The 26,939-nt window shown below is 42.9% G+C and overlaps 2 protein-coding genes across 12 annotated transcripts in view; both read right to left on the reverse strand.

Moving 5' to 3' along the window:
• EPRS1 (glutamyl-prolyl-tRNA synthetase 1) overlaps positions 1-6,980 on the reverse strand; it is an 82,200-nt gene extending 75,220 nt beyond the window's left edge. For both annotated transcript variants that reach the window (XM_055233686.2, XM_055233685.2), the window contains exons 1-2: positions 6,653-6,980; positions 542-626 (exon numbers count right to left, since the gene is read on the reverse strand). In XM_055233686.2, coding sequence (XP_055089661.1) covers positions 542-626; positions 6,653-6,698 — 131 coding nt within the window. In that variant the 5' untranslated portion in view covers positions 6,699-6,980. The remainder of the gene's footprint in view (positions 1-541; positions 627-6,652) is intronic.
• A 10,391-nt stretch (positions 6,981-17,371) lies between these two features.
• Positions 17,372-26,939, reverse strand: part of BPNT1 (3'(2'), 5'-bisphosphate nucleotidase 1) — a 35,828-nt gene continuing 26,260 nt past the window's right edge. For 6 of the 10 annotated variants that reach the window (XM_055234869.2, XM_063613952.1, XM_055234870.2 and 3 more), the window contains 3 exons: positions 22,823-23,020; positions 19,981-20,086; positions 17,372-19,289 (listed from right to left, as the gene is read on the reverse strand). In XM_055234869.2, coding sequence (XP_055090844.1) covers positions 19,141-19,289; positions 19,981-20,086; positions 22,823-23,020 — 453 coding nt within the window. In that variant the 3' untranslated portion in view covers positions 17,372-19,140. Of the gene's footprint in view, positions 19,290-19,980; positions 20,087-22,822; positions 23,021-26,150; positions 26,196-26,939 lie in introns of all 10 variants that reach the window. The other 4 variants (XM_055234867.2, XM_063613954.1, XM_055234868.2 and 1 more) reach the window with 1 other exon arrangement.

Genomic DNA, 26,939 nt, shown 5'->3' on the forward strand with positions numbered 1-26,939 from the left:
GGATTACAAAAATGTTCCACCACACTTGGATAATTTTTTGTATTTTTAGTAGAGACAGGGTTTCACTGTGTTACCCAGGATGGTCTCGATCTCCTGACCTCGTAATCTGCCTGCCTTGGCCTCCCAAAGTGCTGGGATTACAGGTGTGAGCCACCGCACCCGGCGATGCCGAATATTTCTTTAAATGCCATTCAGAGGCCAAACGTGGTGGCTCACATCTTTAACCCTAGTGCTTTGGGATGCTGAGGCCAGAGGACGGCTTGAGGTCAGGAGTTCGAAACTGGCCTGGGCAACATAGTGATACCCGATCTCTACAAAAAACATTTTTTAATTAGCCAGGTGTGGAGGCATGTGCCTGCAGTCCTAGCTACTCGGGAGGCTGAGATGGCAGGATCCTGAGTCCATCAGTTCTAGGTACAGTGAGCTATGATCATGCCAGCCTGGGCAAAAGAGGGAGACTCTGTCTAAAAAAACTCAAAAAAAAAAAAAAAAAAAAGAAAAAGCCAATCAGTACTGAAAATAAAAAGATGAAAACACTTACTCAGAAACATGAAGAATATTCTCTTTCCCTTCTTCAACGGAAATGCTGACATCGTCTTTCACGTGTTCTACTGCCAGCAAAGCTCCTATAAATAATATGAAAAGATTTTTTATCTTTAAAAGCAATGCAGTATTTATAACTTGAATCATAAAGCAATCAGGATGAGTCAACAAACCAATATTAAGTCCTATAAGGAGTGAACTTTTTTCTCAGTAGTCTGTAGACAGAAAATATAGTCTTTTGTCTCAGAGCAGCAACAAATCAGAATCCAGAATCCATTCACTAGCATATCCAACTGGTTTTGAATTTGTTCAGCTTTCAGTTAGAGACACTGAAATTAATCTGCTTCTCCCTTCGGAGACAAAAAGAAATTAGTATAGTGCCAGCCAGGCATGGTGGCTCATGCCTGTAATCCCAGCACTTTGGGAGGCCGAGGCAGGCGGATCACCTGAGGGCGGGAGTTCAAGACCAGCCTGACCAACACGGAGAAACCCCGTCTCTACTAAAAATATAAAATTAGTCGGTCATGGTGGCACATGCCTGTAATCCCAGCTACTTGGGAGGCTGAGGCAGGAGAATCACTTGAACCTGGGAGGTGGAGGTTGTGGTGAGCTGAAATTGAGTCATTGCACTCCAGCCTGGGTGACAAGAGCGAAACTGCGTCTTAAAAAAAAAAAAAATAGTATAGTGCCTTATATAAAAGCTTTTGTTAATATGTTCACCTTGGATTTTTAAAAAACTAAAAAAAAAAGGAAAAAAGCTATCGTTAATAGTATTTGAGTGACTATTATGTCACAGTCACTAAGCCAAATGCTTTACAATTATAATTTTTCATCTTTGGGGTAACCTGTAGAGTTAGATTCAAAGGACATGATATCTCATGCCTATAATCCCAGCACTTTGGGAGGCTGAGATGGGAGGACTGCTTGAACCCACAAGTTCAAGACCAGCCTGGGCAATATAGTGAGACCCTGTCTCTACAAAAAAATACAAAAATTAGCTAGGCATAGTGGTACACGCCTGTGGTCCTAGCTACCCAGGGGGCTGAGGTAGGAGGACTGCTTGAGCCTGGGAAGTCATGGCTGCAGTGAGCCGTGATTGCACCACTGCGTTCCTGCCTGAATGACACAGCGAAACTGTCTCAAAAAAAAAAAAAAAATGAGAGATACTTTCATCCCCATTTTACAGAATAGGAAAGTAAGGCTTAAAGGAGTTAAATAACCAGCCTAATGTCCTTGACAAAATATATGGCAGTCAGGATCTGAATGCAAGCCTAATGTAGTCCACAGCTCAAACTCTAAAACAGTGTAATACGGCCTCTTGACACTTAATCAATTCATTAATCCTCTGTCCCTTAATTTGGTTAAGATGGACAGGTCAGGCGCAGTGGCTCACGCCTATAATCCCAGCACTTTGGGAGGCCAAGGTTGGTGGATCACCTGAGGTTGGGAGTTCGAGAACAGCCTGACCAACATGGAGAAACCCTATCTCCACTAAAAATACAAAATTAGCCAGGTGTGGTGGCACATGCCTGTAATCCCAGCTACTCAGGAGGCTGAGGCAGGAGAATCGCTTGAACCTGGGAGGCGGAGGTTGTGGTGAGCCAAGATCGCGCTATTGCACTCCAGCCTGGGCAACAAGAGTGAAATTCCGTCTAAAAAAGAAGATAGACAACTAGCACCCAGATACTGGTTTATAAACGCCATGTTCCACTGGAAACAGGGCTGTGGCAAGGAAGGTGCAAAATAAACCTGAAAAATCTTATTGTGTTAGAAAGCAAAGGAGTACTCAAAGATAGAGAAGAGATATGTCGAAAGGACATAGAGTCTCTACTAAAAATATAAAAATTAGCTGGGTGTGGCGGCACAGGCCTGTAGTCCCAGCTACTTGGGAGGCTGAGGCAGGAGGACCACTTGAACCTAGGAGGCGGAGGTTGCCGTGAGCCGAGATCATGCCACTGCACTCCAGCCTAAGTGGCAGAGCAAGACTCTGTCCCCCCAAAAAAAAGGCCAGGCACAGTGGCTCATACCTATAATGCTAGTACTTTGGGAGACTGAGGCAGGCGGATTGCCTGAGCTCAGGAGCTCGAGACCAGCCTGGACAACGTGGTGAAACCCCATCTCTACTAAAATACAAAAAATTAGCCGGGTGTAGTGGCATGTGCCTGTAGTCCCAGCTACTTGGGACGCTGAGGCAGAAGAATTGCTCGAACCTGGGAGGTGGAGGTTGCAGTGAGCCAAGATCATACCACTGCACTCCAGCCTGAGCAACAAGAACGAAACCCCATCTCCCAAAAAAAAAAAAAAAAGAAAGAAAGGAGTCCAGGTTGGAGGGGCTTCCACTGGCAAATCAGGGTACTGACCATCAAAATAAATGAGATGAATTTTAGCACACTCATACAATGAAATTTTATCCAGCAAATAAAAAAGTGAACTACAGGCCGGGCGTGGTGGCTCACGCCTGTAATCCCAGCACTTTGGGAGGCTGAGGGGGGCAGATCATGAGGTCAAGAGATCGAGACCATCCTGGACAACATGGTGAAACTCCGTCTCTACTAAAAATACAAAAAATTAGCTGGGCGTGGTGGCGTGCCCCTATAGTCCCAGCTACTCGGGAGGCTGAGGCAGGAGGATCGCATGAATCTGGGAGGCAGAGGTTTCAGTGAGCCAAGATCGCACCACTGCACTCCAGCCTGGTGACAGGGTGAGACTCCATCTCAAAAAACAAACAAACAAAAAAAAAACAACATCAACAACAACAAAAGTAAACTACTGTCATAGACAAAAAGATATATGCATTTCAGAAGTATTACCCTAGGCACATATGAGAATATAAGAATATATATAATATGATTCAATGTATATGAAATTATAGAAAAAGCAAAACAAGCGTGACAAAAAGAAGATGAGTTGCTATTAGGTGCCAGAAATAGGGAAAGGAATGACTGCAAGGGGGCATGAGAAGACTTTCTGAAGTAATGGAAATATTCTACATGATGATGTGGTGTAGATTACACACTGTATACATTTGTCAGTCACTTAAAATTGGTGAACTTAATTGTATACAAGTTATAATTCAATAAAACTAATTTTTAAAAATAAAATAATTTTAAATAGAAAATGAAAATAATACAAATTGTAACTTCTTGAGTATATTTTGCTATGATTTTTTTAAATGGGAAAAAGAGAAAGCTCTCCTCACAGAAAAATGCCAACTAATACATACAGAAGGAATGGTAGAATTGGAAAGTCACTATTTCACAAACATCAAAAAATCATAAAAATCAAGTTAGGCAGGAAGTACCAACGGATACTGAAACTTGTAGGTGAAGATCTGATGCAAAGTGGAACATTTACATGATTCCAATGAATCTGACCATTAAAATCAAGGTTAGAATCATCAGTAATGGGAAAATTAAATTCATGCACCAACTGACGGGCTGCAATGAAGAACAAGGAATAAATACGCTATTCCTGCCAAAGACACAGAGCCTGAATCTAGACACCAGGAAATATCAGACAACTTAAACAGGGGATATTCTTCAAGTTAAGTGGCCTGTAATCTTCAGAAAGGTCAAAGCTATGAAAGCCAAGGGAAGACTAGTAAACCATTCCAGACTGAAAGAAACTGGAGACAGGTGACAATTAGATGCAAACAAAGCATAATATGGGATTTTGTCTCAACTCTATGGAGGGTCTGGCTGTAACAAATAGTGACAGAACAAGGATGGGGTCTGTGCATTAGATGGAAGCATTGTATCCAAGTGTATTTCCTGATTTGGGTGCTTGTGTGAGATCACGTGGAGTTTCCAAGTTTTTTGGGGATGTACACTGGAGTTATGCTGAGATACTGAAGCCTCATATCTACAGTATGCTCTTGGGTGGTACGGGGGGAAAAGGTCTTTGTTCTAGTCTTGCATCTTTGTTTTAAGTTTGAAATTAAATATATAACATGATGAATGCATATAAAATAGGAAAATTCTAGCAATGCAACCTATTATTTTAAAATGTTTCATCTAATTATATTACTTAAAGATAAAATGTAATTGAATTGAACAACTGGGAATAATTCAATCAAAAATAAAAAGGGGGAGGAGCAATTAGAAAAATGATATATTTGATAACTGGCATATAGTTCAAAACGACAAGAGTTTCATAGAATACTGGCAGAATTCCGAGTTCTGTAATACACTACAGAAACAGGCCACCTTCAGGGTGATTTTCTAAGTAACAAAAAATGTATCAGGAGGCTGGGTATGGTGGCTCACACTTGTGGTCCTGGCACTTTGGGAGGCCAAGGCAGGCGGACTGCTTGAGCACCAGCCTGGCCAACATGGCAAAATGCTGTGTCTACTAAAAAATACAAAAATTAGGTGGGCGTGGTGGTGCACACCTATAAGCGCAATTACTCGTGTAGCTGAGAACAAGAATCGCTTGATCCTGGGAGGCAGAGGTTGCAATGAGCTCGAGGTCTCAAAAAAAAAAAAAAAAAAACAGTATCAGGAACTTTAACTATAGTCTCCTTAACTCTGGCAACCAATCCTATCTGGAAGACATTATTTTCCCTTTCTTAAAACAAGGAAACTATGGGAGAAGCTAAATAAGGAACTTGTCAAGGTTTCACAACTAATAAGTGGCAGCCAGGATTGGACTCAGGTCTGCAGGAACCAAATGTCTTTGCTCTCAACCATGAAGGCACTCTATGCCTTTCCAGCTCAGGAATCAAACCCATTCCTTTTAGAGTTCATTGATTTGTTGTGCGGTTAGTCCATTACTGCAACCAATATGCCAAAACATTATCATCTTTTAAATGTTTAAAATGGCTATTAAGTTGTGTTTTTGTTCAACAACCTTAAAACATCACCAAAGTTGAGAACATAATGAATAATTTCATCAGCCCCACGCAGCCAATTGTATATAAAGGTATGGGCTTCCTGAACATTAGAAAGTACTGTGTGTCTATTATCATATATACGCATTAACAAATATTAGGTCAGGCTGGGTACGGTGGCTCACGCCTGTAATCCTAGTACTTTGGGAGGCCAAATCAGGATGGCTTGAGCCCAGGAGTTTGAGACCAGCCTGGGAAACACAGTGAAACGCCATCTTTCCAAAAAAGACAGAAACACAAAATTAGCCAGGCATGGTGGCACACGCCTGTAGTCCCAGCTACTAAAGAGGCTGAGGTGGGAGGATCATCTGAGCCCGGAAGTTCGAGGCTGCAGTGGGCCTTGAAAGCGCCACTGCACTCCAGCCTAGATGATAGAGCAAGACCCAGACTCTCAAAAGAAAAAAAAATTGGCAAACTACTTAAATTCTTCTGTGTAATTTCCCAAAGTAATGAAAAAGCAGAAATTCTAAGCAATCTACCAACAATAACCTTCGTCATGTCGAAAAAATAATTCCAAACAGAACTTAAGGTGTATCAGTAAGGTGACAGATCCAATGTTTACTCTGAAATTTACTACACATCCACAGGGTGCAGTAAAAGCAACCGCATCAGTCTACACTGTACCTGGGTGTTTTCCCCAATTACCCTACCACCTTTAATTAAAAATAAATGCAGCCTCAGTTGAAATCCTAAATGCTAATATGCTCGTCTGGGTTCTTTCTTCTGAACTCGATAAAACGTAAGGAAAATTTGACTCAAGTGAACTGAGGATTTCTCCCGAGAGGAGAGGACAGGAAAGGAGGTTAGGTAAGGAGTCGGGTGAAAAATGCTAAAAGAGAAGCGACGATAATTGGATGTTAGGTTTAAAAATCTTATTTCCACGAGCAACTCTCGGTCTCCGGGGGAAAAAGGGAGGTGAGTTGACTGGGAGTTCATCCCTCTGAGAAGAAGATCCGAAGCGGAGTCTCGTGTTGCCTAGCCCGGGCTCACACTGCGCCTCCCTCCACGTCCGGGAAAACCATCTTCAGGAGCAGATGCAACTGCCGGGGACAGGGGGCGAGGGGTGCAGAGCCTCCTCCACGTACAATTCTGGGGCGGGGGCAGGTCCAACCTCCCAGATGGTGACCACCACTGCGCAAAGCCGGGGCGCAGCGACCTTCCTCGCCCCGCACCCTCCCTGGCTGATGCAACCCACACAGGTTATTGGCCTCGGCCCCTTACCTAGGGGAGGGTCTCCTGAATTCACGGTCAGACAGAGCGTCGCCATCTCCACCAGTCCGCTGGTCTACCTGTCAGTACGCCTGGCTGGTGCCAGAACCACGCAGGACCCCACGGAAGGAAGAAGATGCAACGTGTGCGCGTACCCGACGCCGCCGCAGCCTTCGCTCCGCCCCTGCGCCGCAGCTACTGCCGACACCGCGCACGCCGCGGTGCGTCATCGTCGCGCGCCGTCTTCGTCCCCGTCCGCAGGCTGCAGAGCCTGCCACCCCGCCTCTTAGCCGCCAGGGATGGAATGGCCTCCCTGGCCTTTTGCGCTGCGGTGGGAAAGACGCTGAAGTGGACGGGACTTTACGACACTTCGTCAAGTCAGCAGGTCGTAAAACAGCAGGTTGTAAAACCATCTTTAAGATGGGATAGGCGTTTATGTGAAGCACGGAACAAAAGCATGCACTGTCTGTATGTAAACATACAGAAGAAAAGTCCTGGAAGCATACACACGATAGCCATGATTACGTTGGGAATGGGAGAAGTTTTTCTGGTTGTTTATTTTATACATTCCCCGCCCCCGTTTTTTTTTTTTTTTTTCCAAAAGAACGTATTTTCAAGAGTTATTTGCGTATTGAAAATAATGGTTAAAGGAAATATAAAAGACTCTTTAAAAATCACTGCAGGCCGGGCGTGGTGGCTCACTCCTGTAATCCCAGCACTTTGGAAGGTGGAGGCGGGCGGATCACCTGAGGTCAGGAGTTCGAGACCAGCCTGGCCAGCATGGTGAAACCCCATCTCTACTAAAAATACAAAAGCTAGCCTGGCATGGTGGTGGGCACCTGTAATCCCAGCTACTTGGGAGGCTGAGGCAGGAGAATCGCGTGAACCTGGGAGGTGGAGGTTGCAGTGAGCCGAGATCGTGCTACTGCATCCAGCCTGGGCGAGAGTGAGACTCCCTCTCAAAAAAAAAAAAAAAAAAAAATCACCGCAGAGGCCGGGAGCAGTGGCTCACGCCTGTAATCCCAGCACTGTGGGAGGCTGGAGGAGAGCGGATTACGAGGTCAGGAGTTCGAGACCAGCTTAACCAACATGGTGAAACTGTAGAGACAGGGGTCTCTATTGAAAGTACAAAAATTAGCCGGGAGTGGTGGCGCGCACCTTTAATCCCAGCTACTCAGGGGGCTGAGGCAGGAGAATCGCTTGAACCCGGGAGGTGGAGGTTGCGGTGAGCCGAGATCGCGCCACTGCACTCCAGCCTGGGCGACAGACTGAGACTCCGTTTCAAAACAAACAAAAAATCACTGCAGATAGGTGCGGTGGCGCGCTCCTGTAGTCTCAGCTATTCAGAAGGCTGAGGCGGGATCGCCTGAGCCCAGGAAGATGAGGCTGTAGTGGCCTCGCCTTGGACTTGCCTGTGAGTAGCCACTACCCTCCAGCCTGGCCGACACAGGGAGAGACCTGATCTAAAAAACAAAACAAAAAAACCTCCCATGCTGCCCCCAATCATGGAGTCCACAAGTGTTTTTTTCAGTGTCTCATCTGATTCTCCCTTTCAAATCCTTTGTGGCGGACGTGTATGTATGAGCTCCAGAGATACTCCAAGGTGTATACACACATTCGTGTGTGTGAGCTGCTGGTGTTAAAGTACGGGGGCCCGGATGGATTCCAAGAACCATCTCAATCACATCCTCGCCTACACTTTTTCTTAACCTCCCCAAGACATCCTTGTTTTCATTAGGGAGGGCCCCTTAGATTACATCTCCCATGAGACTTGAGGCCAGGCGCGGTGGCTCATGCCTGTAATCCCAGCACTTTGCGAAGCTGAGGCGGGCGGATCACCTAAGGTCGAGAGTTTGAGACCAGCCAAACCAACATGGAGAAACCCCATCTCTACTAAAAATACAAAAAAATAGCTGGGTGTGGTGGTGCATGCCTGTAATCCCAGCTACTCAGGAGGCTGACGCAGGAGAATCTCTTGAACCTGGGAGGCAGAGGTTGCGGTGAGCTGACATCACACCATTGCACTCCAGCCTGGACAACGAACGAAACTTCATCTCAAAAAAAAAAAAAAAGAAGCCTACTTTCAGGATAGTGGGACTTACTGCAGAAGGTCTTAGGTCTTAGAGTTACCATCTTGTTGGATGCTTTTACTAGTTCCAATCATTTTTTAGTTATGTTGGATTTTCTAGGTAAATATCATTTTCTTCCTATCTAAAATTTACGTGACCTATATCTTATCTCTTTCATTGGCTAGAACTTCCAGAATGATGTTAAATGGGAGCAATAATAATGTCGAATAAGAGCGTATTTGCTTTGTTCCTGATTTAGTGGGAATGCCACTAATGTTGCATTATCAAGAATAGTGTCTGTGGCCGGGCACGGTGGCTCGCACCTGTAATCCCAGCACTTGGGAGGCCGAGGTGGGTGGATTACCTGAGTACAAGACTTTGAGACCAGCCTGATCAACATGGTGAAACCCTGTCTCTACTAAAAATGCAAAATTAGCTGGGTGTGGTGGTGCATGCCTGTAATCACAGCTACTCAGGAGGCTGAGGCAGGAGAATTGCATGAACCTGGAAGCTAGAGGTTGCAATGAGCAGAGATCACGCCACTGTACTCCAGCCCGGGCAACAAGAGCAAAAAGTCCGTCTAAAAAAAAAAAAATGTTAAAGAATAGTGTCTGTAAGCCAGGTGTAATGGCTCACACCTGTAATCCCAACACTTTGGGAGGCTGAGGTAGGCAGATCACCTGAGGTCTGGAGTTCGAGACTAGCCTGGCGAACATGGTGAAACTGCATCATTTTACTAAAAATACAAAATTAGCCTGGAGTAGTAGTGCATGCCTGTAGTCCCAGTTACTCGGCAGTCTGAGGCAGGAGAGTCACTGGAACCCAGGAGGCAGAGGTTGCAGTGAGCCTAGATGGCACCATTGCACTCCAGCCTGGGCAATAAGAGCAAAACTTTGTCTCAAAAGAAAAAAAAAAAAAGAATAGTGTCTGCTAGGTTGGCTGCAATGGCTCATGCCGGTAATATCAGCACTTTGGCAGGCCCAGGTGGGAGGATCACCTGAGACCAGGAGTTTGAAGGTACAGTGAGCTATGATCGCGTCACTGCACTATAGCCTGGGTGACAGAACAAGACCCTTTCTCTGAAAATAAAAATAAGAAAAGAATAGTGTTTGCCGCTGGTTTCTTATATATTCTTAGGTTAACAGGATTCTTTTTTTTCTTTTCTTTTTGAGACAGAGTTTCGCTCTCGTCGCCCAGGCTAGAGTGCAATGGTGTGATATTGGCTCACTGTAACCTCTGACTCCTGGGTTCAAGTGATTCTCCTGCCTCAGCTTCCAAAGTAGCTGGGATTACAGGCACCTGCCACCACGCCCAGCTAATTTTTGTATTTTTAGCAGAGACGGGGCTTCATCATGTTGGCTAGGCTTATCTCAAACTCCTGACCTCAGGTGATCTGCCCACCTCGGCCTTCCAAAGTGCTGGGATTACAGGCCTGAGCCACCGTGCCCAGCCCTGGATTCTTTTTAAAATCAAGAATGGGTATTGGATTTTCACTCCTTATTATTGTGTACATAAACAGGAGATACATAAAAAGGAGATACAGAGATGAAAGGCAAAGTCCCTGTCCTCAAGAAGCCTTTTTTTTTTTTTTTTTTTGAGACAGAGTCTCACTTTGTTGCCCAGGCTAGAGTGCACTGGCATGATCTTGGCTCACTGCAACCTCCGCCTCCCTGGTTCAAGCAATTCTCTTGCCTTTGCCACCTGAGTAGCTGAGATTACAGGTGTGTGCCACCATGCCCAGCTAATTTTTGTATTTTTAGTAGAGACGGGATTTCACCATGTTGCCCAGGCTGGTCTCGAACTCCCAACCCCAGGTGATCCACCTGCCTCAGCCTCCCAAAGTGCTGGGATTCTGTGCTGGGATTACAGGCGTGAGCCACCACACCCGAACTTTTTTTTTTTTTTTTTTTGTTAGACAGAGCAGGCTGTAGTCCAGTGGCACGATTATAGCTCACTGCAGTCTCAATCTCCTGGGCTCAAGCGATCTTCTCACCTCAGCCCCCCAAGTAGCTAGAACTACAGGCATGCTCACCATGCCTAGCTAATTTTTTATTTTCTGTAGGTATGGGGTCTATGTTGCCCAGGTTGTTCTTGAACTCCTGGACTCAAGCGATACTCCTGCCTCGACTGCTCAAAGTAGTGGGATTACAGGCATGAGCCACCGTGCCTGACCAAGAAGCCTACAGACTTTGGGAGGCCGAGGCGGGTGGATCACCTGAGGTTGGGAGTTGGAGACCAGCCTGGCCAACATGGTGAAATCCTGTCTCTACTAAAAATAGAAAAATTAGCCTGGCGGGCTTGGTGACACACACCTGTAATTCCAGCTACTGAGGAGGCTGAGGCAGGAGAATTGCTTGAACTCAGGAGATGGAGGTTGCAGTGAGCTGAGATTGCGCCACTGCACTCCAGCCTGGGCAACAGAGCGAGACTGTGTGTAAAAAACAAAACAAAACAAAAACACAAGGTAAATAAAAATTGCTACACAGTGACATATATGTAGCAATAGAAATATGTTCATATTAAAAACATTTTGGGGCTGGGGCACAGTAACTCAAACCTGTAATCCCAGCACTTTGGGAGGCTGAGGTGGGTGGGTCACTTGAGGTCAGGAGTTTGAGACCAGCCTGGCTAATATGGTGAAACCCCATCTCTACAAAAAATACAAAAATTAGCTGGGCTTGGTGGCGCATGCCTGTAATCCCAGCTACTCTGGAGGCTGAGGCAGGAGAATTGCTTGAGCCCAGGAGACAGAGGTTGCAATGAGCCAATATCGCATCACTACACTCCAGCCTGGGTGACAGAGTGAGATGTGAGACTCTGTCTAAAAAAATAAAAATAAATTGAAATGAGAGTAAAAATAATAAAGTTTGCAGAAAGTACAAAGATAGCTTAGAAGATGGAAGATGATTATGCATGTTGAGTGAGGAAGGAAAGACAGAATGGTAAAGGAAAGCTTTGGCTAAAAGCTGGCATATTTGGCTGGTAATATACCTGTAATCCTGTATGCCTGTAATTACACCTGTAATCATTGCACTGTGGGAAACGGAGGTGGGAGGATCACTTGAGGACAGATGTTTAAGATCAGCCTTGCTAACATAGCGAGGCCCTGTCTCCACAAAGAAAAAAAAATTAGTTGGGTGTGGTGGTCGAGGCCCTGTCTCCACAAAGAAAAAAAAATTAGTTGGGTGTGGTGGTTTATGCCTGTAGTCCCAGCTACGTGGGAGGTTGAGGCAGGAGAGTCACTTGAGTCCACTTGAGGAGTTTAAGGTTGCAGTGAGCTATGATCATGCCATTGTATTCCATCCTTGGCAACAGAGCAAGACCCTGTCCCCCCTCCCCCCCAAAAAAGTATATTTAAGGGGTGGGGAAAAAAAGGGGTAAAAGAAGAAGAACATGAGCTAAAACCTGAAGTCATGAAGCTGTGTGTACTTGGAAAACTCTGACCAGTTCATTATTGCCAGAATATAAAATCTTTTGGAAGTGAGGGACTAAAAGGCTGGAATGTAGGCAGACTAAATTATGAAGAGTTCTATATATCATGCTGAGGAGCAAGATTTTATCTTATGATAGAATGTTGGTGAAAAGTTTTAGGCAGGAGCAGGAGATATGTTTAGGATCACATTTTACAAGGATAACTTTGACAATAATATAGGAGACGGCTTAGAGTGCACAGAACTGGCATTAGGGAAACCAGTTAAGATGTTATTATAACAGTCCATATGAGAGAAAATAAAAGATGATGGCCTGAACTAAGGCAGTGGAATAAGATCTGAGAATAGAGAACAAGTTTCAGATATATTTAGGAGGTAAAATCAATGACAGATGACATGTTTAGGGGAGGCGATGGTGAAAGAAGCAATTTAAAAATTTTTTTTTCTTTTTGATACAGTCTCCCTCTGTCACCCAGGCTGAAGTGCAGAGGCACAATCTCAGCTCGCTGCAACCTCCGCCTCCCAGGTTTAAGCAATTCTCATGCCTCAGCCTCCCAAGTAGCTGGGATTACAGGTGTGCACCACCACATCCAGCTACTTTTTCTGTATTTTTGGTAGAGACGGAGTTTCGCCTTGTTGGCCAGGCTGGTCTCAAACTCTTGGCCTCAAGTGATCCGCCATCCCAGCCTTCCAAATTGTTGGGATTACACTGCACCCGGCTGAGAAGCAAATTTGCCTAGGTTTATTCCTAGATTTCAGCCGGATAAATGGGTGGATGGTTATGTCATTATCAAAGGAGGGAAGACAAGAGAGGAAACAGAGTTGGCAAATTATTTGGTTCTAGACTGATTTTTTGAGATGTCTGTAAGATATGTAGGTGAGAATATCCTTTAAAAATTGCAGATTATAATAATAAAATCTGGGGCTCAGTTGAAATGTTTTGCTGAAGGTGTGAGTAGTTATTAAAATGGATGAAATAAGCCTGGAGAAGAAGATACAGAGCTATGCTATACAGTGTGGTAGGCACTAGCCACATATGACCATTTTACTTTTTCTTTTTCTTTTTTTTTTATTTTTTTGAGATGGAGTCTCACTCTGTTGCCCAGGCTGGAGTGCAGTGGCACGATCCCAGCACACTGCAACCTCCGCCTCCCGGGTTCAAGCGATTCTCCTGCCTCAGCCTTCTGAGTAGCTGGGATTACAGGCACATACCACCACGCCCAGCTAATTTTTGTACTTTAGTAGAGACAGGATTTCACCATGTAGGCCAGGCTGGTCTTGAACTCCTGACCTCAGGTGATCCACCTGCCTTGGCCTCCCAAAGTGCTGGGATTACAGGCGTGAGCCACCATGCCTGGCCTCATTTTATTTTTTCTAACAGCTTCACTGAGATATAATTCACATACCATAAAATTCACCTAAAGTGTATAATTCAGAGTTCGATCATCACCACAATTACTTCTAGAACATTTTATCATCCCCTAAAGAAACTTTGTACCCTTGGCAGTCACTTCCCATTTCCCCTCAACCCTTAAAATATTTTTTAAAAATGTTTAAGGATATAGATGACTTGATCCCTACCTGCATGCCCAACCTCATTTCTTTTTTATAATTTTTAATACTCAAGTTCTGCCTCAGGATCTATCCCAACCTCATTTTGTAACACTCTTCCCCTTGTTCATTTTACTTCAGCCACTGTGGTTTCCTTTAAGTTCTTTTTCTTTGTCTTCTCAGAGATGTTGTTTGCTTGCTATTTACACTAGAAATCTCAGCTCTTAGTGTGCCTGACCAGACATCATCTCCACGGAAAACATACTCCTATTTTATGTACAGAAGATCCTCTTTCAACCCTCCAACCCCACCCCAGTTGCTTTCTAGCTCATCTTCCTGATTTCCTTTATAGCATTTACCACAATCTAAAATTTTATTTACTTATTATCTGTCTTGTTTCACAAGAACACATGCTCAACAAAGGAACAGACTTATGGTCAATGTTACATCCACTGTTGAATGTTCAGTACCTGGCTGGGCAAGGTGGATCACACCGGTAATCCCAGCACTTTGGGAGGCCGAGGCAGGTGGATCACCTGAGGTCAGGAGTTCGAGACCAGCCTGGCCAACATGGTGAAACCCCAACTCTACTAAAAATTCAAAAAATTATCCGGGCGTTGTGGTGGGCACCCGTAATCCCAGCTACTCGGGAGGCTGAGGCAGGAGAATCGCTTGAACCTGGGAAGCAGAAGTTGCAGTGAGCCTGGGCAACAAGAGTGGAACTCTGTCTCAAAAAAAAAAAAAGAAAGAATGTTCAGTACCTATGTTCAGTGCCTAACACATAGTAGGTGCTCAATAAATATTTGTTCAATGAATGGAGGCCATGGTAAGAGAAAAGATAGTGTTTTAGGGGAACTTTAAATGGTTGAGCATGGCTACAGTATAGGTTAGGGTCACAGTTGATGCTGGAGAAGGAAGAAGCCATTAAGAGCTTCATATATCATTATAAGGAGTTTGCATTTTATCCTGAAGGCAAAGGAAAGCCATAAAATATTTTGAATAAGGGGAATGGCATTACATTTGATTTTTAAAAATCACTTTGGGCCCAGTGTGGTAACTCACGCTTGTAAGATCACAGTGTTTTGGGAAGCTGAGGTGGGCGGATCCCTTGAGACCAGGATTTTGAGACCAGCTTGTGCAACATGGTGAAACCCTGTCTCTACAAAAAATATACAAAAATTAGCCAGGCGTTTTTTTTTTTGTTTTTTTTTTTTTTTTGAGATGGAGTCTTGCTTTGTCACCCAGGTTGGAGGGCAGTGGTATGATCTTGGCTCACTGCAACCTCCATCTCCAGGGTTCATGCAATTCTCCTGCCTCAGCCTCCCAAGTAGCTGGGATTACAGGCATGTGTCACCCATGCCTGGCTAATTTTTATATTTTTAGTAGAGACAGGGTTTCACCATATTGGTCAGGCTGGTCTTGAACTCCCGACCTCAAGTGATCCACCCACCTCAGCCTCCCAAAGTTCTGGGATTACAGGCATGAGCCACCACACCCAGCTTAGCCAGGTGTTATTGCGCAAAGCTGTAGTCTCAGCGACTTGGGGGGCTGAGGAAGGAGAATTGCTTAAGCCCAGGAGGTCAAGGCTGCAGTGAGCTGTAAGCACACCACTGCACTCCAGCCTGGGCAACAGAGCGAGACCCTGTCTCAAAAACAAAACAAAACAAAAAAACCACTCTGGAGATGCTGTGATAAATGGATGAGAGAGAGATGGGTTACAGTGTAGGCAGAAAGATTAGTCAAGACACTGCAGGGATCTAGGGAAGAAATAATGGGGTATAAGGGTATAAATTAATGTAATTAATGTAGAGGCAAGAGTAATGGAGAGAGGATTTAGACTCTTACATATCTCACTTACATAAATTGGGTTTTCATATAGGAACTTGAAGAAAATACCTTCAAAGTTATTTTCAGCCGGGTATGGTGGCTCACACCTGTAATCCCAGCACTTTGGGAGGCCGAGGCAGGTGGATCACCTGAGGTCAGGAGTTCGAGACCAGCCTGGCCAACATGGTGAAACCCCTGTCTCTACTAAAGATACAAAAAATTAGCCAGGTGTGGTGGTGCGCCCCTGTAATCCCAGCTACTTGGGAGGCTGAAGCAGGAGAATCGCTTGAACCCCGGAGGCAGAGGTTGCAGTGAGCTGAGATCACGCCATTGCACTCTAGCCTGGGTGACAGGGTGAGACTCCATCTCAAAAAAAAAAAAAAGTTATTATCTTAGGGCTGGGTGCAGTGGCTCACACCTGTAATCCCAACACTTTGGGAGGCCAAGGCAGGCGGATCACCTGAGGTCAGGAGTTTGAGACCAGCCTGGCCAACATGGTGAAACCCCATCTTTACTAAAAATACAAAAATTAGCTGGGCATGGTGGCACATGCCTGTAATCCCAGCTACTCGGGAGGCTGAGGCAGGAGAATCTCTGGAACCGCAAGGTGGAGGTTGCAGTGAGCTGAGATTGCGCCCCTGCACTCCAGCCTGGCGACACAGCGAGACTCCGTCTCAAAAAATATATAAATAAATAAAAATAAAGTTATTCTCTTGTTACACTTAGATTTTTTAAAAAATTAGGTTTAGTCCACTATTTACAGATAGAGAACTCCATTCGTAGAGGGAAGCAGATGGATTCAGGTGATGATTTTCTAACTTGGCCAATTATCAAGATCACCTCATGGGTTTGTAAAATAATTTCTGGAGGGGTCGGGGCAAGAGTGAAGAACTGTTTAGACATAATCATTCAGACATCTCTGTAAGGCATCTAGGTAGGTTTTGGGGTATATAGATCTAGAGTTTGAGAGTTCTAAGCTAAAGATTTTGGATTAATGAGCAAAAGTGCCACAAAAGTCACACAGGTGGATTAGATCATCTGGTGAGAAAGGAGCGAAAGCATAGGCCAGGTGCAGTGGCTCACACCTATAATCCCAGCACACTGGGAGACAGAGGCAGGAGGATTGCTTGAGGCTAGGAGTTCAAGACCAGCCTGGGCTGTATGGCAAGACCCCATCACTACCAAAAAAAGAAAAAAAAGAAAAGAGAGAGAGACAAGAACAGAATCTTGGTAAACAGTGACATTTAAGGGAAGGAAGACAAAGAGAAAGCAATAAAGGAGACTGAGTAGGAGTGGCTAGGTGAAAAAGAAAGCCAGGACAATGAGAAGAGAGTTACAAGAGGGAGGGCCCAAAGGTGTCAAGACCACAGAGACCTCTTCCTGGTAGATTATGACACTTCTGTAAAATAATACTATATTACCTTATCTAGTGAGTCCTAGAGTTAAATGATTATCAAAGACCCTGAATTTCTTAAAATATATAGAAGCAGGCTGAGCATGGTGGCTCACATTTGTAATCTCAGGACTTTGGGAGGCCGAGGTGGGCAGATCATGAGGTCAGGAGATCGAGACCATCCTGGCTAACACAGCGAAACCCCATCTCTACTAAAAATACCAAAAATTAGCCAGGGGTGATGGCACCTGCCTGTAGTCCCAGCTACTCGGGAGGCTGAGGCAGGAGAATCGCTTGAGCCCGGGAAGTGGAGGTTGCAGTGAGCTGAGATTGCACCACTGCACTCTGGCCTGGGTGACAGAGAGTGACTCCGTCTCAAAATAAATAAATAAATAAATACACACACACACACACACACACACACACACACGGAGAGACAGAGAGAGAGAGAGAAGCAAAATTGTCGGGATAAACTGTGTGAATTTTTATTTTTAGTTTTTGAGACAGAGTCTCGCTTTGTTGCCCAGGCTGGAGTGCAGTGGCACGATCTCAGCTCACTGTAACCTCCGTCTCCCGGGTTCAAGTGATCCTCCTGCCACAACCCCCTAGTAGCTGGGATTACAGGCACGTACCACCATGCCCGGCTAATTTTTGTATTTTTAGTGGAGACAGGGTTTCGCCATGTTGGCCAGGCTGGTCTCGAACTCTTGACCTCAGGCGATCCACCCACCTCGGCCTCCCAAAGTGCTGTGATTACAGGCATGAGCCACTGCGCCTGACCTGTGAATCTGCGTTTTTAAAAAATCTTCCTAGGTGATTCTGATATGCATTGGAGTTTGGGAACTGTTAATTTAAACCATGTGTTTGATTTGAAAACAGATAATTTTAATTAAAAGCAATGGACAGAGACCTAAAAATAAAAATCTACGTATATTAGCAGAATAATTTTGATAGTTTATGTTATAATCTCTCATTGGAAGGAATAGAAGCAAGTACTTAGCTTTCTACAATTAAGCCTTATAATGATGCCACAAGAATAAGCTAATCCCCAAAGTCGAGAATGTATAATTTTCAAACGCTTTTTTAAAAAGCTGGTGAATAACAAAGAGCTAGGATTAAATAATTTACTTAAAAGAAAACTTTTCTCATAAATCTGTTACATCAGCATATATAATAACATCATATGTATTCTTAATTGGAGTAGAAACATTTTTAAAATTACTGTGAAAAACAAGAGTGAGATTCCAGAAACAATTGTGCCCTAAAGAAATCTGGTTTAGGCCAGGTGCGGTGGCTCACACCTGTAATCCCAGCACTTCGGGAGGCCGAGGCAGACAATTACGATGTCAGGAGATCGAGACCATCCTGGCTAACACAGTAAAACCCCATCTCTACTAAAAATACAAAAAATTAGCCAGGCGTGGTGGCGGGTGCCTGCAGTCCCAGCTACTTGGGAGGCTGAGGCAGGAGAATGGCATGAACCCGGGAGGCAGAGCTTGCAGTGAGCTGAGATCACGCCACTACATTCTAGCCTAGGCTACAGAGCAAGACTCCGTCTCAGGAAAAAAAAAGAGAAATCTGGTTTAAAAGATAGGAATGTTGATTGAACATTGACCTAAATTGTCAATTGGAACTAAAGCTTTTTCTCATTTCTCCACCTAAATACAGGAAAACAAATATAACATATTGAGTTTATAAGTTCTCCAGACATCAAAATTGGTCGGGTTGATTAATCAAGTTAAATTATTTAATTCTATTTTCTATTCCTAAATATAACAACTAAATATAAATCACTGCTCAACAATGAATAAAGGTGGAACTCTAATTCTACCCAATTAGTTTTAGAATGTATTATTTTGAGAACGAAGTCTTTCTCCTAGCTAAGTAAATGAAACTTTCAGTATTTTTGGGGTGTTTTTTTTTTTTTTTGGTCTGAGACAGGGCTTACCTCCTGTCACTCAGGCTGGAGTGCAGTGGCACGATCTCAGCTCACTGCAACCTCCGCCTCCCAGGCTCAAGAGATTCTTCTGCTTCAGCCTCTCAAATAGCTGAGATGACAGGCACATGACAGGATGCCCAGTTAATTTGTATTTTTGTAGAGATGGGGTCTCACGATATTGCCCAGGCTGGTCTCAAACTCCTGAGCTCAAGTGATCCACCTGCCTTGGCCTCCCAAAGTGCTGGGATTACAGGCGTGAGCCACCGCGCCCGGCCAAATGAAACTTTCCTTTAAGGAACAAGTGCATTTTTAATAGATTCTGGAACTCGGCTTGCATAGTAGTCATAATTCCTCAGTGTGGCCAGGACTCCTGCAGAGTTCATATGCTTCACATCCTTGTGGTACTGAAGAACATTCCCGTGGATATCGGTTAACTTGCCTATAGAAAAACATCAATCAATCCATTAATCAATCAATCAAGTTAGTGGCTAATTGGATTGTGGTTTTTCTAGTTATTTTTAAGTGCCTTTTGCTTTCTTATCCAATAGTAGCCAATAAATTCTGGATAAAATAATGAGTGTCCATAAAGGTTAAGTTTTAATTCACTTGAAATTTAAGACTACAGAACAATTTTAACTAACTAGAGGATATAAAATTATTTTTTCTCTGATTAAAATTAATTTTATTTAGTGTTTTCTTTTCTTTTTTATTTTTTGAGATGGAGTCTTGCCCAGGCTGGAGTGCAGTGGCACAATCTCAGTTACTACAACCTCGGTTCACTACAAGCCCAGGAGTTCAAGGCTGCAGTGAGCCATGATTGCGCCACTGGATTCCAGCCTGGACAAAAGAGACCCTGTGTCAAAAAAAAAAGGCTATAAATAAGGGCTAAATTCAATTAACTGTATGCAGATCAAAGTTCAGAAAAAGAGACTATAACTAAAGTAAAACTTGCTGAAAGTCTACTCTCTCATCCATCTATCATATGAGGGGTTTGGAATGGATAATCTCTAAGCTTCCTTCTAGCTTTTATATTGTAACAGTCTAAGTAAAATAATATTACTGAGATATTATGTCTTAGCATGATATAATTGTAGAAAAACTATGAATTTCCTAAAATAAAACAGACTAACCTCCCACGGCATGTAAAATAACTTCTGGAGCACAAGTATCCCACTTCTTACAACCAGGACTTGCAAATACATAAGCAGAGGCTTTGCCTTCAATCAGCTGAATAATCTGTAAGGGTAAAAATAAGAATTACCCTTTGATAATAGAAAGAATAATTGAAAGTCATGAAAAGATTGAGGTACAGATAAGAAAAACTGCTTGTTTCTATCAAGGATATTTAATCAGTTCCTCTGTTAAACTTAACTTAGTTAAAGCTTTTAGCAGGTTTAAATTATATCAGTATTATGAAGAAATACATAGAATAAATGCATAATAATATAGTGATACGAAGAAAAAATAATGGTCAAAAAAGCTACAAAGAGGATATCTGAACTGTCTCCATATTCCAAGTTACATAAAGTAACATGTTCCTTTTATTCACATTGTTTGTCTTTTTTAGTGTAAAAGCAATATACATTTACAGCAGAATTAATTCAAGTTTTTTTCAACATCTAAAAAATTGACCATTTATTAGAGGGCTGTGCGTGGTGGCTCACTCCTGTAATCCCAGCACTTTGGGAGGCTGAGACAGGTGGATCACTTGCAGCCAGGAGTTTGAGACCAGCCTGGCCAACATAGCAAAACCCATCTCTACTAAAAATACAAAAAATTAGCTGGGTGTTGTGGTGCATGCCTGTAATCCTAGCTACTTGGGATGCTGAGGCACGAGAATCGCTTGAACCTGGGAGGTGGAGGTTGTAGTGAGCCAAGACTGCAACACTTCTCTCCAGCCTGGGCGACAGAGTGAGACTCTGTCTCAAACCAACAAACAGCACCCCCCTCAAAAATAAAACCCTGACCATTATTAAATAAAGGACAGAGAAGTATCAAGCAGCACCATAATGTATAAATTGTAATAGATCCTAACAGATGTGCAATGTGACTAGTCGAACAAACACTTTCATAAGTCTTGGGATCACACGTATTGCCATTTCACTACCAAAATACAAACTTTTTTTTTTTTTAATATTTGAAGAGATTTATTCTAAGCCCAATGTGAGTGACCATGGCCCATGACACAGCCCTCAGGAAGTCCTGAGAATATGTGCCCAAGGCAGTGGGAAGCAGCTTGGTTGTATACATTTTAGAGAGGCATGAGATATCAATCAAATACGTTTAAGAAATACATTGATTTGGTCCAGAAAGGTGGAACAACTCAAAGCGGTGGGGGCGGGGAGGCTTCCGGGATATAGGTGAATTTAAGTATTTTCTGATTGACAATTGATTGGGTTTGTCTAAAGACCTGGGATCTATAGAAAAGGAATGTTCAGATTAAGATAAAGATTGTTGAGACCAAAATTCCTTTGAAGTCTTATAGTGGCTGTCCTTAGATCCAATAAGTGACAAATGTTTCCTAATCAGATTTTAGTTAATCTCTTTAGGATTTGGAGGGTCTGAAAGAAAAAGAGCTAGCTATGTTAATAGAGACGCTTTACAGATGCAGATTTTTCCCCACATTTGCAGCGCCACAAAATAGAAACTTTTATAGAGTCACCCTAACAATTCCTCTAATACTGATACACAACTGAGATCACTGCTAGAACTTGCATGACTCTAAATGGTAACCTGATATCAAACTTTCATTAGTCAACTGACTTTTTTTGGTTATAGTGTAAAATAATCATTATTATAAAACTCAGACTGTACTAGAAATACAAAAATTAGCCAGGCATGGTGGCAGGCACCTGTAATCCCAGCTACTCAGGAAGCTGAGGCAGGAGAATCGCTTGAACCCGGAAGTGGCGGTTACAGTGAGCCAAGATTGTGCCATTGCACTCCAGCCTGGGCAACAGACCAAGACTCTGTCTCAAAAACAAAAAACAAACAAAAAAAAACTATCCAGAAGATACATAAGTAGGACCGGAGTGATAGGATGTGAGGAAGGAAGGAGTCTAGGATGACTTTCAGGTGTTTGGCTGGATCAGTTAGAAAAATGGTGGTGCCATGCCAGGCACGGTGGCTCACGCTTGTAATCCCAGCACTTTGGGAGGCCGAGGCGGGAGGATCACGAGGTCGGGAGATCGAGACCACGGTGAAACCCCGTCTCTACTAAAAATACAAAAAAAAAAAATTAGCCGGGCGTGGTGGCGGGCGCCTGTAGTCCCAGCTACTCGGAGAGGCTGAGGCAGGAGAATGGCGTGAACCCGGGAGGCGGAGCTTGCAGTGAGCCGAGATTGCGCCACTGCACTCCAGCCTGGGTGACAGAGCGAGACTGCGTCTCAAAAAAAAAAAAAGAAAAATGGTTGTGCCATTAGCGGGATAGTAAAACAGGGAGAGAAACACATCCAGAGGTGGGTAGAAAGAGGATGAACTCAAATTGGACACGCTGAATTTGAGATACCTGAGGGATGTCATCATAATGATATCTAGGGGACAAGCAGATGAGAAGAGATCAGGGCTAGGGATGTAGATCAAATTGTGTCCTGTTTCATAATTCTCTCAGCAGGTTGGAAACCTGGATGAAAGAATGGGGGAAATAGATAGGAAGCGGGCAGGCAGGCCAGATCTTAGAGTCTGTAGAAGATCTAGGAAATAATCTAAGAGAGTCCTTGGGAAAATAAGGTCTTTGGCAAGAAGCATGGAGTCATCCTGATGACTTTCATTAATATTGAACTCTCTCAGATTAAAAAAAAAGAAAAAAAAAAACTTGACTCTTAAATTTATTTTTAAAATTTAAATACTGCTGAAATGTACAAATTATAGTCTTTACTCCCATCTCTTTAAACTCTTATTTCATGTTTTTAAAAGTTGAGTATTTCAATGATTCACTTGGATTTCAGAGCAGATGACAGACATTTTTCATACCTTATTTCCTGCTCCTCCTACTCGCAGCACAGCATCGGGGTTCATAGCAGCAACACAGTCAGTAACCAACTTGTTGCTATGGGATCGAGTAGTTGTGATAATGTGTTTCCCAGCAGGGACTTCTTTCAGCTGAAACCCAAAGGCGCCTAAACCTAAAACTCCCCAGATTGTCCTCCCCAACACAGCATCTGGTCCTGCCTGTGTAAACGAGTGAAACAACAAGACTTGTGGTTATTTGGAGAAGAACGTTAGCCCATAAATGGAATATTCAGTTATATTAGCATCATGATTTAAAAAATAAAAACATGATAGCCGGGCGCGGTGGCTCACGCCTGTAATCCCAGCACTTTGGGAGGCCGAGGCGGGCGGATCACGAGGTCAGGAAATCTAAACCATCCTGGCCAACATGGTGAAACCCCGTCTCTACTACAAATACAAAAAATTAGCCGGGCGTGGTGGTAGGTGCCTGTAGTCCCAGCTACTTGGGAGCCTGAGGCAGGATAATGGCGTGTACCAGGGAGGCGGAGGTTGCAGTGAGCCGAGATCGCGCCACTGCACTCCAGTCTGGGCGACAGAGCAAGACTCCGTCTCTAAAAACATGATAATGTTATAAAGTACAAGAACAATATCACTGACAAAGAACTTTTCCTGAGAGAATCTGCTGATTATTGTCATTACTGTTCTGGTTAACAGTTTCAAAGAACTTTTGGTTATTCCCTGGAATCCTTATAAACTGATTTCTGTTTATAATGTGCTGAAACATCATAAACTGATTACTGTTTCTCTGAATTATCTAATGATCTCTTTGTTGTATTTGAAAATGGCCATTTTCAGAAGGTACTAAGATCCCCAGGAAATGAAATACCATGTATTGATAACTACTTTTCATTATCCAAGAAATATTAAAAATCATGTTGCTACAGGAATAGGTAATGATGACAATGTATTTGGCTGCTATGGAGATAGGGCAACTGAATAGGCCAATACAATATTGAAGAGTAGCCATGGATAATGGGATCAGAGTTAAGATTTTGCTGACAATTGTAGTAGCAAAATGACAATGATAATGCAATCTTAGAATCTATATTTTCCTTTGCAGAACTCAATTTCAACCACATTGTTATAACTATACACTTGATATAGAAAAAAATCTGTATTTCATGGGAAGTAAAACTGATACATAAAATGATTGATGCAAAGTCATCAAAATACAATTCTATTAATATAGTAGACATATATTATAGAGATATACATATTGTACTGAACACCAAACATGTACCAGGCACCATTCTAATACATGTATTAGAATACATGTATTATCTCTCTTTCAATCCTCAAAGCACCCCCATGAAGTAGGTATTCTCATCCTTAATTTAAAGATGAGAAAAATGAAATGTGGAATCATTAAGTAACCTGACTAAAGGCTCTAAGAAGTTCATAACCAAAGATTGGCTCATCTGTCTTCAAAGATGATATTCTTAAACACTAAATTAGACTGCCTATGTTTACTTGTCAAAATGTTTTCACACACATCATCTTATTTGTCCTAGAGCAGTACCCTGGGTGTTGTTATTGTGACATATACTTAGATTGCAGGTTGGGTTCCCTGGGAAGCAGACTCTGAGGCAGGTGGTATGTTTGTTAGGAAGTGCGCTTGGTATCAACACCTGTGGAAGGAGGAGGAGGGTGTGGGCAGAGGGAAGAAATAAGCTGTGATGCAGGTACAACAAGAGCTGACCCTACGGGGAGCTGTTCCTATGCGGGGAGTCTGGAGCTACAATAGCCTTTCAGGGTAGTCCCAAATTGGGATGAGATGTCAGGTCTTTAAATTCCTGCAATACTCAGTCACTGGAAATGGACTGCATTGGGAAGAGGTGTGGTCCTAGGTGAGACAGCTTTCCATTGGTAGGGCAATCCCAGAACAGTCTGATGGCAAATGGGGCAACAAAGGAGCCAAAGAACAAGCACTGGGCGCTCGGTATATGTTAATGTGCTTCCTCTGTTCCCACCTGAGTTTACACTACAGGAGAGGCTTGGAATCTAAGGAAACTATTTATTTTTTATTTTTATTTTTTTGAGACAGAATCTTACTGTGTCGCCCAGGCTGGAGTGTAGTGGTGTGATCTCGGCTCACTGCAAACTCTGCCTCCTGGGTTCAAGCAATTCTCTTGCCTCTCAGCCTCCTGAGTAGCTGGGATTACAGGTGCGTGCCACCATGTCCGGCTAATTTTTGTTATTTTTTTAGTAGAGACAGGGGTTTCACCATGTTGGTCAGGCTGGTCTCGAACTCCTGACCTCGTAATCCATCTGCCTTGGCCTCCCAAAGTGCTGGGATTACAGGCGTGAGCCACCACGCCCAGCCAAGAAACCTATTTATTAATGCAGCTCTCCAGTTATTCTGGAAAAAAATAAAGGAAAGAAAACAGTGGACACAAATATTTTGGGCCCTACAAGGTCATATTCCCTCTGTAAATGAACATCTAGGCAAAAAGGATGGGATCAAGGACTCTAGTGTCTTGGTGTGGTAAATGCAATCCCATGATGCAGCCGGCTTGCCTTCTTCTGTGCTCCTGACTCTCAGGCTCTCGCATTGTCTCTGTCTTTCAAAATCTCCACACCAGTTTTGGGAGGGTAATAAAAGGCGAAAATTTTCTGACAATGAAGCTTCAATGGTTAAGAAATTGGCTTCAGTATGAAGATAGACTGAGTTTCTTCATGCTATTTCCTTTAAGTGTCTACTAGTTTCAGTATATGTTGGAAGCAATAATAAAGTTTGAATTGCTAAGTCTTTTCTCTGGCTCAGGAGGGCAACATAAAGTAATACAGTAGCAAGGTTTGGATTTGAGTTTGAATCCCAGTTCTGCCATTTACCAGCTGGGTGACCACAGGAAAGTTAATTGCCTCAGTTTCCTCTTTAAAATGGGGATAATAGTTTATTTAAAGGGCTGTAGTTAGTATTCAATGAAAGGATACATTTGAAACCCTTGAACCTGGCAGCATACATTAAACTCTTAATAAATTTTAGCTATTATGGTGATGATTATTATCATTTAAAATTGAATCTTTAGCCTGAATACCACCAACACAGCTGAGCAACTTTTCTACTTCCATTTGTGGTAATGAATTTTAAGGCATAAGCAAGAGAAGCAAAAGAAAGGATAAACAGAATGTCCAGAAGGGAAGTGGTACAGAGAGAGGTAATGAAGAGAAGCAGAACTGGAGAAAATGAACTGGTATGTGGGATGCACAATGACCACCTGGGGCACCACAAGTTGCCTGCCTCTTTTCTACCTACTAGTGGAGCCAAAACCCTAGCTATTTTTCTCACCTTTGCTTCATTCCTGTGTTCCCTTAACTGCTGCTTTTCATTATTCTGTGGAAAATGAATACAATTTTTCTAATCTCAGAAAGAAGTGGTGAAAATTATTAACTCCTAAGCACTTAGATTTTTTCTTGATGCAAGGTACCATGCATTACAATGCTTTATATGAATTAAATGCCCCTTTTGAAAGTAATAGTATTAACTTAAAGTTTACATAAAAACCACAAACTTGTGTCTGTACATAACAGTATCAACATTAAAATCATATTTAAAGAATTAATAGACACAAGCAATTTAACCCCAGAGACTTTCTCAATAACATATAACTATTTTGATAAATCCTAAGAAATACATGATTCTTAATAAAATTTATAATCATACAAACAGCAGGAAAAAACAAATTTATATTAGAAATAAAGCTTAACCTTGCTTTTAACTCAGAGTGGAAATTCAGAAGTAATATTGCCCGCTCTGATTACTTTGTTTCTCTAAAGTTCTATCAAGGTCACATTAATATAAATACCTTAACTACTTTATCTCAACAATTTCCTATAAAATTTAATGCAATTTAATGGTACATTCTTGCTTTGAAATTACACTGGTCTCTTGCTTCTATGGAAGGCAATTTATCTGATGTATAATAGAAAATCAAAGCAGATTAGAAGAGACAAGAAAAAAGAATGCAAGAGCATAATAAGTTCTGTTACCAACACTGACTGTAACTTAGGCGCTACACAGTGTTACCTGGAAAACAACATGCCTAGCATCTTTTCTTGGTTGAAATGGTTCATTTCT

Source organism: Symphalangus syndactylus, chromosome 19 (genome assembly GCF_028878055.3).
Source record: "Symphalangus syndactylus isolate Jambi chromosome 19, NHGRI_mSymSyn1-v2.1_pri, whole genome shotgun sequence".
Classification (NCBI taxonomy): Eukaryota; Metazoa; Chordata; class Mammalia; order Primates; family Hylobatidae; genus Symphalangus; species Symphalangus syndactylus.